This window comes from Cyclopterus lumpus, chromosome 13 (genome assembly GCF_009769545.1).
Source record: "Cyclopterus lumpus isolate fCycLum1 chromosome 13, fCycLum1.pri, whole genome shotgun sequence".
NCBI lineage: Eukaryota > Metazoa > Chordata > Actinopteri > Perciformes > Cyclopteridae > Cyclopterus > Cyclopterus lumpus.
The window spans coordinates 11,504,616-11,517,551 of NC_046978.1; the positions used below are offsets into that span (position 1 = coordinate 11,504,616).

A 12,936-nucleotide genomic window follows, 5' to 3' on the forward strand; every position below is an offset into this window, starting at 1 on the left:
TGCTTCACCCCCAAAACCAACATTATATACTGTATGTATATCAATCATCACTCATCTTGTAATTCCTTAAATTAGTAAAGAAAAGACTTTTTCGCATGCCTCCACTTGAATGAAAAATCTAAATATTGGAGAATGTTCTCAGCGAGGGGTCCACGTACTCGCACGGATGAGTTTTTAAAGTTTTAGCAAAGATGCATGTGTTTGGAGAGTAGTGAGCAAACGACTGGATGAAAGAGACTTGGATTATGCTGCTCGAGTTATGAGATGATCTGTTTTTCTGTTGTGAAACACAGCCCCCATTTACTTCCACTCATCAAGCCTTTCCTCTGTTCTTTAATTCTTCTTTCAACGTGTGATTCGAGGTAACATGGGGTGAGTAACAGATACACACATTTAGTATTCCTTTAAAATGAAATGTGTAATGCCTTTTAAATAATTGTCATTATTTGCACGTCATTGAGTTCTCTGTCCTGATCTTACAACATGTTGTAGTCACCCATTTCCAACTGACAATTTCAATGCAATCCAACTACATCACTGCAGGAAAAATAATAATAATAATAGTAATAATAATAATAACAACATATTTGTATTCACAGTTGGTCAGTGCTTACTGCAGAATATCAAAAAGAGAGAGAGAGAGAGAGAGGTAATGCTCAGAGGACACTGGAGAAAAGGGCACTTACCTTTAATTGTGGCTTCATGCCTAAAGCTTGGGTTCTCCGGAGGTGTTTGGGGCTCTGATAAGGACACCGGTGGGGCTTTCCTGTCTGCAGCTCTTCCTGAGCCACGTGAGGAGAGCTGCCTGTGACCTGCAGTGACAGCAGTGGTCCAGCATGCAGCAGATGAGACTCGCACTCCTGGGCTTTCACCACCCTTCAGAGGTTAAGGAGAGAGATTGTGCCTCCCATGTCCCCTTTTCTCTTTTGCTGCTATCGTTCCTGCCGCTGCTTTAAATAAACTTTACTTCTGAGGTCTTGAACTGACTCCGAGTCTGTCTTTGTGCTCGGGACAGCAGACAGAATTGTATTCCTTATGTTTGACACAATATCTGTTCTTGGGACAATCCAGCAAGCTGAACTGTAAACACCACAAGCAAAGCGTGCTGACTATCTAGCTAGCATGTGGAATAAGAATAAGGCAAACACAGCGAGACCGAAGATAATCTGCAGCCATCAGGGAGATCTGCAGCAGTCAAATTAATAAGCTATTTGGTAATAAATAGCTGCAATCTTGATTAGTGGCTTCTGGCATCCTCTATTTTTTAAATAGTTTTTAAGATAAATGATGAGAAGGTAGATTACTTAAAACAATTCAACAGTATTTGTCTATCTGGCTTAATTAAAGCTTTTTATTTTAAAATAACTAACTAAACGGTTGAGAAACATTAATAACAATAATTGACGCATCTAATATCTAAGTTCACCTTTTCGTTCAATCTGCATTTATTAGAGACACATTCTCCCTCCGTCTGACTGAATGAAAAGATGGTGCTAAGTGAGATGTTAATGACTTGGTTTTGACATTAAAATGTCTCATGGACACAAAAGTATCTTAGTATCTATTCTAAGGATTTTTTGAAAAGATACTTTTCTGCAGGGGAGAACAACTGGTGTTGAATAAGGCTTGTCTTGTTTACCAGCACTAATGTTACAGTTGCATAACATGAACCAAGCATCATCTTTGGGATTTGATTGATTTTCTTCCCAACGATTCAGGGAAAACAGGAGCAAAAAAAAATTAAAGTATGAAAAGCTAATGAGCCAAAAACAAGCGAGCTTTCAGAGAATGTTTTCAGTAATCAGTCTGTTGAGGTCTTAAACGCCTCATCGCTGAACGTTTGCAGAGTGAAATCCAGACTGGACCAAGCAGTGTGTGTAATATAAAGATATTTAAGATTACATCCACATCATTATAGATTCATTTTCACTTTGAACATCCTGATATTAAATGATATTATCATTTTGTAGTAACATACAAATCATAACGAAAGGTCTCAACTTCACATGTAGATGAAAATGTTTCATTTATTTGACAAATCCAGGGCAAACTGGTTGCGGATGTTGCGATTACATCAGCTGGCCTTTATTAACCTCGGGTCCTTTGCTGTTCAGGCGTACGAGAGGTGAGCTAACCTTTCATAGATTCACCGATCAAAAAACTCACTGGCATCAGAGAAAACCCAAGCACGAGAATGTTTTCAATCGCAGTCTCTATTTTTAGTTGCGAGGCTTCGGATCCGGCTCTTATTGTCCACTGGAACATGAACGATGTCTCTCCAGAAGACAGTTTAACCTCATTTGGCATTCGGCCTGAATAACATTAATGGAAGCTTTGGGCTCTGTGAGGATGCCCATGTGTGCGTGTGTATGTGTGAGATTTTGCATATTTGTGTATATCTGCAAGCCTCTTTAAACGTGTGTGTGTCTGTGTGTGTGTGTGTCTGTGTGTGTCTGTGTGTCTGTGTGTGTGTGTGTGTGTGTGTGTGTGTGCATGCATACAGCCTTGCCTTGGGTCAGTATGGCTGTAATAATCTACAGGGGTCTTGTGAAAGTGCTGCATGGAGAAGCAGCTGAAGCAGCCTGATCAACGTGATGGATGCCCGTGAGCCTCGTGTGCACACTGACGTGCACACCTGCCGCCTGTGCCCCACTTATTGAATCCATGAATCAATTTAATGAGTGGAGGACGGGGTCAGGACTTCAATAAACACCCCACCGAGCTTTCCGATTTAACGTCCGCCCAATGAATGATGCTGTATGTCAGACAGACGGCCAATGCGAAGCCCTTCCATTATAAGATGGAAATGTGCTTTGAAAGTCATCGCCATGTACAGTAGCCCACGCAGCTGTCGACCGGACGCACATTACAGCTCCCGCATGAGGGGCGAGGGAGTGAGACTTGAGAAAGAGAATCAGACATCTTCCATTGGTAATCAATACTGCAGGAGTGACCTGAGCGTTTTCTCTGTAATCCATCCCATTCATAGCAACAGAGTTGGCTGTCTGAAAGAGACTACTCCATGATTTCCCCTTAGAGTTAGCCATGGCAAATCCACCCGCTTTACGTGACCACTTCTACATCTGCATAGTCACTGAAACCCAACGCCATTATCCCGCCTCCTGCGGTAAACCCTCGGAAACTTTGTCCGAAAGTCGGCGCCCCGCTTTGTTGTTAACCATAACCCCACGCTGCATCTTTCAGGCCAATTGCAAGGTAAAAAACAGAACCAAAAAAACCCGCGTGGCTGCTATTTAGATGTCAGTGGTAGCAGCATCACCAGAAGTGAATGCATTTTTCTTCATCCACTGGGGACGCGGGGGCTAATGGAGCATGAGAGTGCCAGTTCCCCCGGAGTTGTGTGGCTGAGTCACGCCCCCAGTTTGGAGAGGAGCTGCAGGCGGCAGCAGTGTGAGACCGAGACCAAGGGGCCACGCTGTGAAGTCTGGGCCAACTCAGGGGTAAACAGCAGCGGCAGTAATTGGAGAACAACACAGCAGGGAATTTCATACTTTTCTGATCCGTGTGGATCAGTGCAGAATATCCTGACTGTGGACTTTTTTGGGGGGGGTTGTGAAGGACTGATTGTCTGTATTCCAAAGGTCTTTCCCAGTTCCCGTGCAGAATGTGCTGAGCTCCCCTTGATACATAGCGAGCATTCATTTTATAGGTCAAGATTTCATTGATTGAAAGAGCACAAAGCTCACGCCTCGGAAGAATTCCCTTGGATGGAGATGCTGATGCAGAGGCGCAGATGAAGAGCTTCAACACCAAGCTGTTCCTGTATAACACTTTTTTTTCTTCAGTGCTTCAGTGGAGCAGTTAGTCCTGAGTTTGTAATTAGATCCAATCAATATCATTAGTCATCCATTACAGGAGTTTAAGGAAGTCCTCTTCAATCCATCCATCTGCTCTGCAGTTTGCATCCCAAACTGTGTTTGGGATGCAAAGGCAGCACAGGTAGCTGTGTAAAAGTGAGATCATATCAACTCATAAGAACTAGACTATATATATATAATTCCAGGAGGAAACCCCTGAATGCTATCTTTGTGAAGCTCATTGTTTTCTTGTTGTTGTTGCTGATGAGGCTCTCTCACAGAGATGTAGTTTCCAAGGCATAGTCTGTGTCGTTATCATCTATTATGTGTTAATGCCGTGGAGTTGGGGGTTGGAGACGACGTGACAAAAAGAAACATGCACTATAACCCATATGCATGAGTCCAGGAACGCAGGAACGCTACATATCATACCTGTGATTTTGTGCTTCCAGTTTGATAACATTGGAAAATGTATGTGGACACACACAGACACACACACACACACACACAGACACCTCTAAGCTGCGTTACTAAACTTGGAGTAAAGGTACAAGGTTAGCGATGGCAGTAACATCCTGTGGAAACTGTGAGAGCGATACATGATTTGCATATAAATACTTTGACACAAAGTATGACGTCATCGCGCAGATTGTATTCTTGTATCTCGCTCTTTGTCTGGCTGTTACATACAGTATTCAGACATTTCTTTTGTGCTGTCAATTTTTCACTCAGTAATGACGCCCCTGTGGTCATAACGGGACAACCCAACGCACATTTTTATAAATCTGAAAGAGTAAAAGCTTTCTGCCCTGCCATTTTCTCAGTTGGCTATTCCTACAGCAGTCATCTTACCAAACCTTTTTTCACCTGTAGCGGGAATTACCACAGAGATAGTTTTAACTACTTTGCCAGGTGCTTATATTTATGTCTGGACAGATTTTGTCACAACTGTAACGTATGCAAATACGAAACTTTACAGGTTTATAGTTCAGATCAAAATGAAGGCAAGAAACACAAGTTTGAGTGACAATAACAGGACCACAAAGACCACATAGTATCCATAACCACGTTATATGGAAATGTCACATATGTGCTTTTGTCAGTTTGAATATTGTAACTGTGACCTATTGTATCTGTTCTATATAACCCAAAGAATTTCAGCATGTATTGGCCTTCAAAATAATGATCTGCTGCAGGTTATTGGCATTAGTGGTAGATAGCTATCTTTGGCACCCGCCTCTTTCACACAACAAGCATGTTCCAATGCTGCATAACACTGAGGTATAGGACATATAGTACTTGTTTACAACAAAGTGTATGTGTGTGTGTGTGTGTGTGTGTGTGTGTGTGTGTGTCTGAGTGCCAGCACAGCTTTATGCTCTCCTGACATTTGCATGGCAGAAAACTGTCAAACCCAGACAGATGCCAGCTTACAGATAACAAATGTAACACACACACACACACACACACGCACACACACACACACACACACACACACACACACACACACACACACACACACACACACACACACACACACACACACACACTCACACAATAACACAAACTGGACATCACTCAGTCAACAAAAGGAGGATGCAGGTGAAGATTTGACAGAAATGTGGTTACATTTGTAATTTTTCACCAGTTTTCTTACTTCTATGTAGAATGAGACTTTGCATGTTCACATTACACATAGGAAACAAGACAAGACAGAGCTAATGAATGGCCTTGGAACACTTTATTGTTTAACTTCTACGTCTACAAGTCTTTGTCTTTACAACTTTCAGGAATTGTATATGATCCCTCATTCATGATGGCTGTTTATTGGGCATGACACTACTTGGTGCTGAAAACCTCCCCCACACCGTGTCCCCCTTCTCTTAGCACTTATTAGCATTATGAAAACAAGTGGAATGAAATCTCATTCTTCAGCGTATCCCCCATTAATGATGCAAAATGACACAAAGTACGCCGCCCTGGGGGGGAACCTACACAGACTTCATTACAAGGTACTTTAAATTAGCCTTTGTAATTAAAAGCTGAATATTGGGTGCGGAAAGGCTGGTAGCAAAATTGATATGCCCACAAACATTTGCATGTCCGCTGGTCAGGGTTAGCAAACTGTCTCGTGTTCACTCAGTCAGGTCTGACAAGAGGCTGACACTTGAACCGCAGAGGGATTTAAAGGAACATTTGTATGACATCTGCCTAATTAAATGGAAGGACGGAGGGGAGCTAGATAATGGGAAAGAAAAAGCTAAGTGTAAAGTTGGGTATCTACATTTCCTCTCCTATTTTTAGCTGACCATATGCTGTAATATGTCATGCAGAAGGGGCTCAAAGGATAATACTCACCCAAAGGCATATGCTATTCACAGCTGTGAGGTAATTGGCAGTGTCAAAGTGACTTCAGTACCTTCGGTGATTTATAGGTTTAATAAGTTGAATATACCTTTTTTAAAGCATTAACACATGTAACTAGAACAAGTAGAACGCAGAACTCCACAAGGTGTGTCCGTAGCGACCACTGCTGTATTGTGTTGATTGATTAAACACAACCCCCCCCTCGTAATAGGCTATAAAGCGTTGTAAAACACACTTCATTCAAACACAAGCTTAAATGTGAGCGATCTCATGGTTATCCTGGTGGAGATAATAATATAATATTCATATAATAAACACTTGAAATCTGATAAGTTCACATGATATGAGTGCAAATGCTTTTTTTGACCAAAGGCTAGTAACCCAACACACACAACACTTTTTAAAACCCAAATCTACCTTCATACACATGTTAATTATATAGCACTAAGAAGCACACGCATATCCTGTACACATGAATATTTAAAGTGCATACAGTATGCATACATACATACACATTTTATTTTTACTATTGATTAATTCATTGATTTCTTAAGGAATCATCTGATCTTTAAATGGCTTATGTCCGACTTACAGGCCAAAACACAGATACAAAATAGATACAAGCAGCAAATTTCCCTCCATTGAGACGACAAAGTTTGACCTTTTTTCCCCCAAAACTTCTCAAAATGATAAATTCTTTAGATTTTCTTCTCAAAATGATAAATTCTTTAGATTTTCTTCTCAAAATGATAAATTCTTTAGATTTTCAGCAAATTGTTGATACACATTAATCATCTTCTCGTCTGCAGCTCTAATATGTGGAATGATATACACATTCATAGTTTACAACCTGTCTTGAAATTATCCTCAAGTGATTTTCAAGACTTATCTTTTAAAGCTTATTATCCTCTGTTTAAATTGAATTCATATGAGCCAAAAAAAAATGCAATCACTTCTAAGAATACAGTCTTTGGTTTCTCAGCCTTAAAGTTCAACCGTATACAGTATTTGAGCACGGCTTTGAGTTGATACATTTTCATTTTCATTATGCATTTCCATAGCAATCTGCAGCTTATTTATAGGCCTCTGCTGGGCCGAGCTATCTGTAATAAACACAGTACCAGCACAGTTTCCTGGGTCTTTGTAAATTCAGCAGGAGCACATATTTCTCTATGTCATCCCAGTGGTTTGGCCTTATTAATATGTTTTGCCAGGTATAATAAACTAGATCGAAATCCCAAAATGGGGGCAATCTTTAAGAGGAATGGCAATGAGAGGAAAAAAAGCCTAGAGAATTAGGTGAGATTTATAGGAAGCTGTGCTCGGGGCTTGGTGTGTTGGTAAGAGCAGGCTCCAACTCCAATGCAAAACTTGAAACCAGTGATGCTGTTATTAGTCCTGCTGTGTGCTGACTGCTTTTGAATGCCTTGAACATTAATCAAGTTTGACTTTTAACTTTTTCCATCTGCCATCTAAAGCTGTCCAGTCACATCTCAGAACATTAAATTAGAGTTAAATGACATGGAGCTTGCATGAATCATTAACCTCCAGACTCAGAATTGAGCAAATCCACGCTAAACAGAAAATGGGCAAGCTGTATTGAAACCCCTTTTGAGCTGCCAGGTTGCGTAATAGCTCAAGTCATCAGATGAATTTTTATTGAATAAGACTTCTTTATTATGTTGCAATCTGTTGTGAAAAAGGAAGAGGACTAACGTTTAGGATCAGTTAACAAAGGGAACCTACCAGCACATTTTAGGATTGCACTGTTTTGTAAAATTGTTGTATTGTACTTTTGCAATAATTGACAGAGTTTATTGTGAATGGTATGAATACATTTAGCAGGAACTAATCAATTATTCCTACACCTGCTGTGAAGCCCTTCTTCAACTTTATTTAGCCGATGTAACCTCAACAATAGACCTCTCCAGTGTCAGCTGTGCTGCTGTTGTGTAGCAACAAGGCACTGAAATAGCACACCGAAGTCTCTCTCTCCCCGTTGATGAAATGCAGGCTGATTGCTGAGCCTAGAGAGCGAAGCAGCTGCCACTGATAAGATATTCATTGTAATCCGTGCCAGGTGACAAATAAAAAAATAAAATAATACAACCAAAAAAAGTTGCATAAAGACTTCCAGATGTAGATTGTGGATCCAGCATGGGTGTCAGTAGGTGTTTGCAGGGTGATGTGGGGGAGTGAACGGCGAGACAGTTTAGCCAGCCTTAATGTAAATGAGTGTAATTAGTTTAAGGGTGTTAGACTGGATTGACGCCCATCATGTTGCGCGGCACAGTGATTCTGCCAGCAGATGAAAGAGAATGACAAGCAGCGCAGAATGACAGGTGCACACATTTTTTGTTTGAATTGTAGAAATAATGAGCTACTTACTGCTCACTGGCGTTGAGCAGCACAGGTTTGTATTAAGACCCACTGAATGGTGATTGAAGAGGAAGCCTTTTTGGCCTATTCTATAAATGTTTCAAGGTGTTAAGAAAGCATCAAGTTCTACGTTTAACCAAAACATCACTTTATGACAATACATTTCTTTCTTAAAAAAAAGCACACAAGGGTCCTTTAAACTGCCTCAATTGTCAGTTCAAACTGAGGCACGATCCACTGCACAGGCTTGAGATGAATCGAAAGGGGCCTGTATAAAAAACAACACTTTCATGACATTAAAAAAACCTTTTTGATCTGGTATGGTAATCCTAAATTATTTCACTGATACATTAATTAATTTGATCTGACAGCAGAAACAGCTGTCCGAGAAATGGTGCTTGAGTTTTTGAAAGTGTGTGACTGACATCTAGTGGAGGACGTGGATCAGAATAAATATGGCTATGCTGTATATAAATGATGTATATATTTGTTAAAGTGGAGTTACTGTATGTCATACCTCTAGAAATGAACATGGTAAACAGAAAAACTCAGCTGTAAAACTGTTTAAAAAAATAAAAGTGCTTTGATTTTGTTGAAACCCATCATTTCATAAATGTTTCTAGAATTTTGGAAGGAAACGTCAATCCATGATTACTAATCTGAAATGCAATAAAAAGGTGTGGGTGATGCCCTGCACAGGAAAAGATGTTGATGCTTTTGAACATGTGTGTCACGGATCGAAGACCAGGGACCCAAGCACAATGGACAAAACAGAGTAGGCAAATAATAATCCTTTACTGGAGTAACAGCAGGAACAGAACAGACAAACAGGGACACAGACTAAGGAACGCTAGAGAACTTGGTCTCAAAACACAAGACAATCTGGCAGAGGACAAGTGCAAGTGAGGGAACCTAAGTAGTGAGTGACTAACGAGGGAATGGGTTGCAGGTGAGATGGGCGTGAGAACCAGGTGAAGGGAATGAAGGATGATCAGGTGTGAATGACCGGGTCTGAAATGACAAGAGAGTTAATAGACAAACAGATATAATGAAAACAACTATTAACAGAAAGAAGGTGTGGAGCTGAACTGTTACAGAATCCCCCCTCTAAGGGACGGCTCCCGACGTCCCAAAACAATTGCCACACCGGGTGGGCAGAGGGGATCTGGGGAGGACTAATACTCCTCAGACATCTCCGCCCTCTCCTCATCGGCGGGTGAGTTCTCCAGATCAGAAGATGGCTCCTCATGCGATGTCTGCTGCTGCTATTGGGAGAGAGGAAACAGCGTCTGGCTCGGTAGCCCCCTTGGGCCCAGAGCCCTTAGCGGGCTGATCAGGGTGGCTGCGGTGAAACGCTCTTATGAGAGGGGCATCCAGGATGTGTCGGGCCGGGACCCAGCATCTCTCCTCTGGACCGTAGCCCTCCCAGTCAACCAGGTATTGTAACCCTCTTCCACGACGGCGGGAGCGAAGCAGGCGGTGCACCGTGTAGGTAAGACCTCCCTCGATGAACCGCGGTGGCGGCTGTACAGCAGGGACCAGTGGACTCTCCCGAACTGGCTTTATTCTGGAGACATGGAACGAGGGATGGACCCGCATGGTCCGGGGCAGTTTGAGCCTCACCACTGCCGGATTGATGACCTTCAGGATCTCGAATGGTCCAATGAACCTGGGTGCCAACTTCTTCGCCTCCACTCGCAAGGGTAGGTCCCTGGTCGATAGCCACACCTTCTGGCCAACCTGGTAGATGGGGGCTTTGGAGCGGCGCCGGTTGGCTGCTGCGGAGTAACGGTTGGCCGAGCTGAGGAGTGCAACCCTGGCCTTGGCCCAGGTACGGTGGCAGCGGCGGACGAAGGCCTGGACCGAGGGGCAGGAAACCTCCTTCTCCAGGGCAGAAAACAATGGGGGTTGAAACCCGTAGGCACACTGAAACGGGGACATTCCAGTGGCAGAGCTGGTCAGGGTGTTGTGGGCATACTCCACCCACAGGAGCTGCTGGGACCAGGATGCTGGAGTCTCGGAGACCAAACACCGTAGAGCGGTCTCCATCTCCTGGTTCTTGCGCTCAGTCTGGCCGTTAGACTGGGGGTGGAATCCAGATGACAGGCTGGCTGTGGCCCCGATTATTGTACAGAACTCCCTCCAGAATACAGACGTGAACTGAGGACCCCGGTCAGAGACTATGTCCGTGGGTAGGCCGTGAAGCCGGAAGACATGAAGCAGAACCAACTCTGCAGTCTCCTTGGCCGAGGGGAGCTTGGGCAAGGGCACAAAGTGTGCCATCTTGCTGAACCGATCGACCACTGTTAGGATGGTGGTGTGCTTGTTGGACAGTGGGAGGCCGGTAACAAAGTCCAGGGAGATGTGTGACCAGGGCCTATGGGGCACCGACAGTGGTTGCAGGAACCCAGCGGGAGCCTGATGGGATGGTTTGTGCCGGTTGCAGACAGGACAGGCGTTGACGAATTCCCGGGTGTCCTTCTCCAGAGTCGCCCACCAGAACCTCTGCTGCAAAGCATCCCTAGTACGCTGGCTCCCAGGATGACAAGTGAGTCTGGAGCTATGGGCCCACTGGAGGACCTCGGACCTCAGGGTCTGGGGAACGAACAGGCGGTCAGGGGGACAGGAACTCGGGCTGGGCTGGGACTCCAGGGCAGCCTTGACTCTTTCCTCTATCTCCCAGGTGATAGCAGCAACCAAGACGGGGGCAGGAAGGATATTATCATTGCAAGGGGTGGAATCCCCCTTGTCCACAAACTGGCGGGACAGGGCGTCTGGCTTGACGTTATGAGTACCGGGCCTGTAACAGAGGGAAAAGTTAAACCGGGTAAAAAACAGAGACCATCTGGCTTGCCGAGAGTTCAGTCTCTTGGCGGACTGCATATATTCAAGGTTCTTGTGATCAGTCCAACACAAAAATGGCAGACAGGTCCCCTCCAGCCAGTGGCGCCACTCCTCAAGGGCCAGCTTAACGGCAAGCAGCTCTCGGTTACCAACATCGTAGTTCCTCTCAGCAGGTGAGAGCCACCTAGAAAAGAAGGCACATGGGTGGAGCTTTTGGTCACTGGCAGCCCGCTGAGAAAGGATGGCCCCCACCCCTACCTCGGAGGCGTCCACCTCAACAACAAACTGTCTCTCTGGGTCGGGGACCTGAAGGATAGGGGCAGAGGTAAACCGGGCTTTAAGGGTCCGGAAGGCCTCCTCAGCCGAGGGTGACCACTGGAACTGCACCTTGGATGAGGTGAGGGCTGTGAGTGGGGCAGCCACGGTGCTGTAGCCACGGATAAATCTCCGATAGAAATTGGCGAACCCCAGGAATCGTTGTAGCTGCTTACGTGAGTCTGGAATGGGCCAGGACGTCACCGCTGACACCTTGGCAGGATCCATCTGCATGATCCCCTGTCCAACGATGTAACCCAGGAAGGGGACCGAAGAGGCGTGGAATTCACACTTCTCGGCCTTAACGAACAGAGAATTCCTCAGGAGACGTTGAAGGACGGCCTGGACATGGTGAATATGCTCCTCTCGGGACCTCGAGAAAATAAGAATGTCGTCTAGGTAGACGAACACCTGCTTGTTTAACATGTCTCTCAGCACATCATTCACCAGGGCCTGGAAGACGGCTGGGGCATTGGTCAGACCGAAGGGCATGACAAGGTATTCATAATGCCCAGTGGGGGTGTTAAAAGCTGTCTTCCACTCATCCCCCTCTCGGATACGGACCAAGTGGTAGGCGTTACGCAGGTCTAGCTTTGTGAAGATGGTTGCCCCCCGGAGCAACTCAAAGGCAGAAGAGATGAGTGGGAGTGGGTAGCGGTTCTTGATCGTGATGTCATTGAGGCCCCTGTAGTCAATGCAAGGCCTAAGTGACTTGTCCTTCTTCCCAACAAAGAAGAACCCCGCACCGGCAGGTGAAGAAGAGGGACGGATGATCCCAGCAGCTAGAGAGGAACCGATGTACGTCTCCATGGCCTCTCTCTCAGGTGCAGATAAGGAATACAGGCGGCCCCTGGGTGGGGTAGTGCCTGGTTGCAGGTTAATGGCACAGTCGTAGGACCGATGTGGAGGCAGAGATGAGGCCCTGACCTTACTGAACACCTCCCGATAGTCATGGTATTCCGTAGGCACTCCTGACAAGTCCAACGCAGAGCTGGGGCAAGCGGGCCGCTGAAGTGCAGAAGCCCGTTTCAGGCAGATCAGGTGACAGGATGCACTCCACCCCAGGATGGCCCCTGTGGCCCAGTCAATGTGAGGGTTATGGCGGCGGAGCCAGGGGTGCCCCAGGATTAGTGGATGCTGGGGTGACCGCAGGATAAGAAACTTAATGGTCTCATAGTGGTTACCGGACAGAAGCATGCGCACTGGTGTGGTC

At 45.0% G+C, this 12,936-nt stretch overlaps 1 protein-coding gene across 1 annotated transcript; it reads right to left on the reverse strand.

Moving 5' to 3' along the window:
* Positions 1–9,809: 9,809 nt before the first annotated feature.
* Positions 9,810–12,920, reverse strand: lrfn4b (leucine rich repeat and fibronectin type III domain containing 4b). Its single transcript, XM_034549020.1, has one exon. The coding sequence runs from the start codon at positions 12,918–12,920 to the stop codon at positions 9,810–9,812; it is 3,111 nt and encodes a 1,036-aa protein (XP_034404911.1).
* Between the last annotated feature and the right edge of the window lie 16 nt (positions 12,921–12,936).

Bases quoted from the DNA above. Each gene is read 5' to 3' on its own strand.
- lrfn4b (XM_034549020.1), bottom strand. From the start codon at position 12,920: ATGCTTCTGTCCGGTAACCACTATGAGACCATTAAGTTTCTTATCCTG.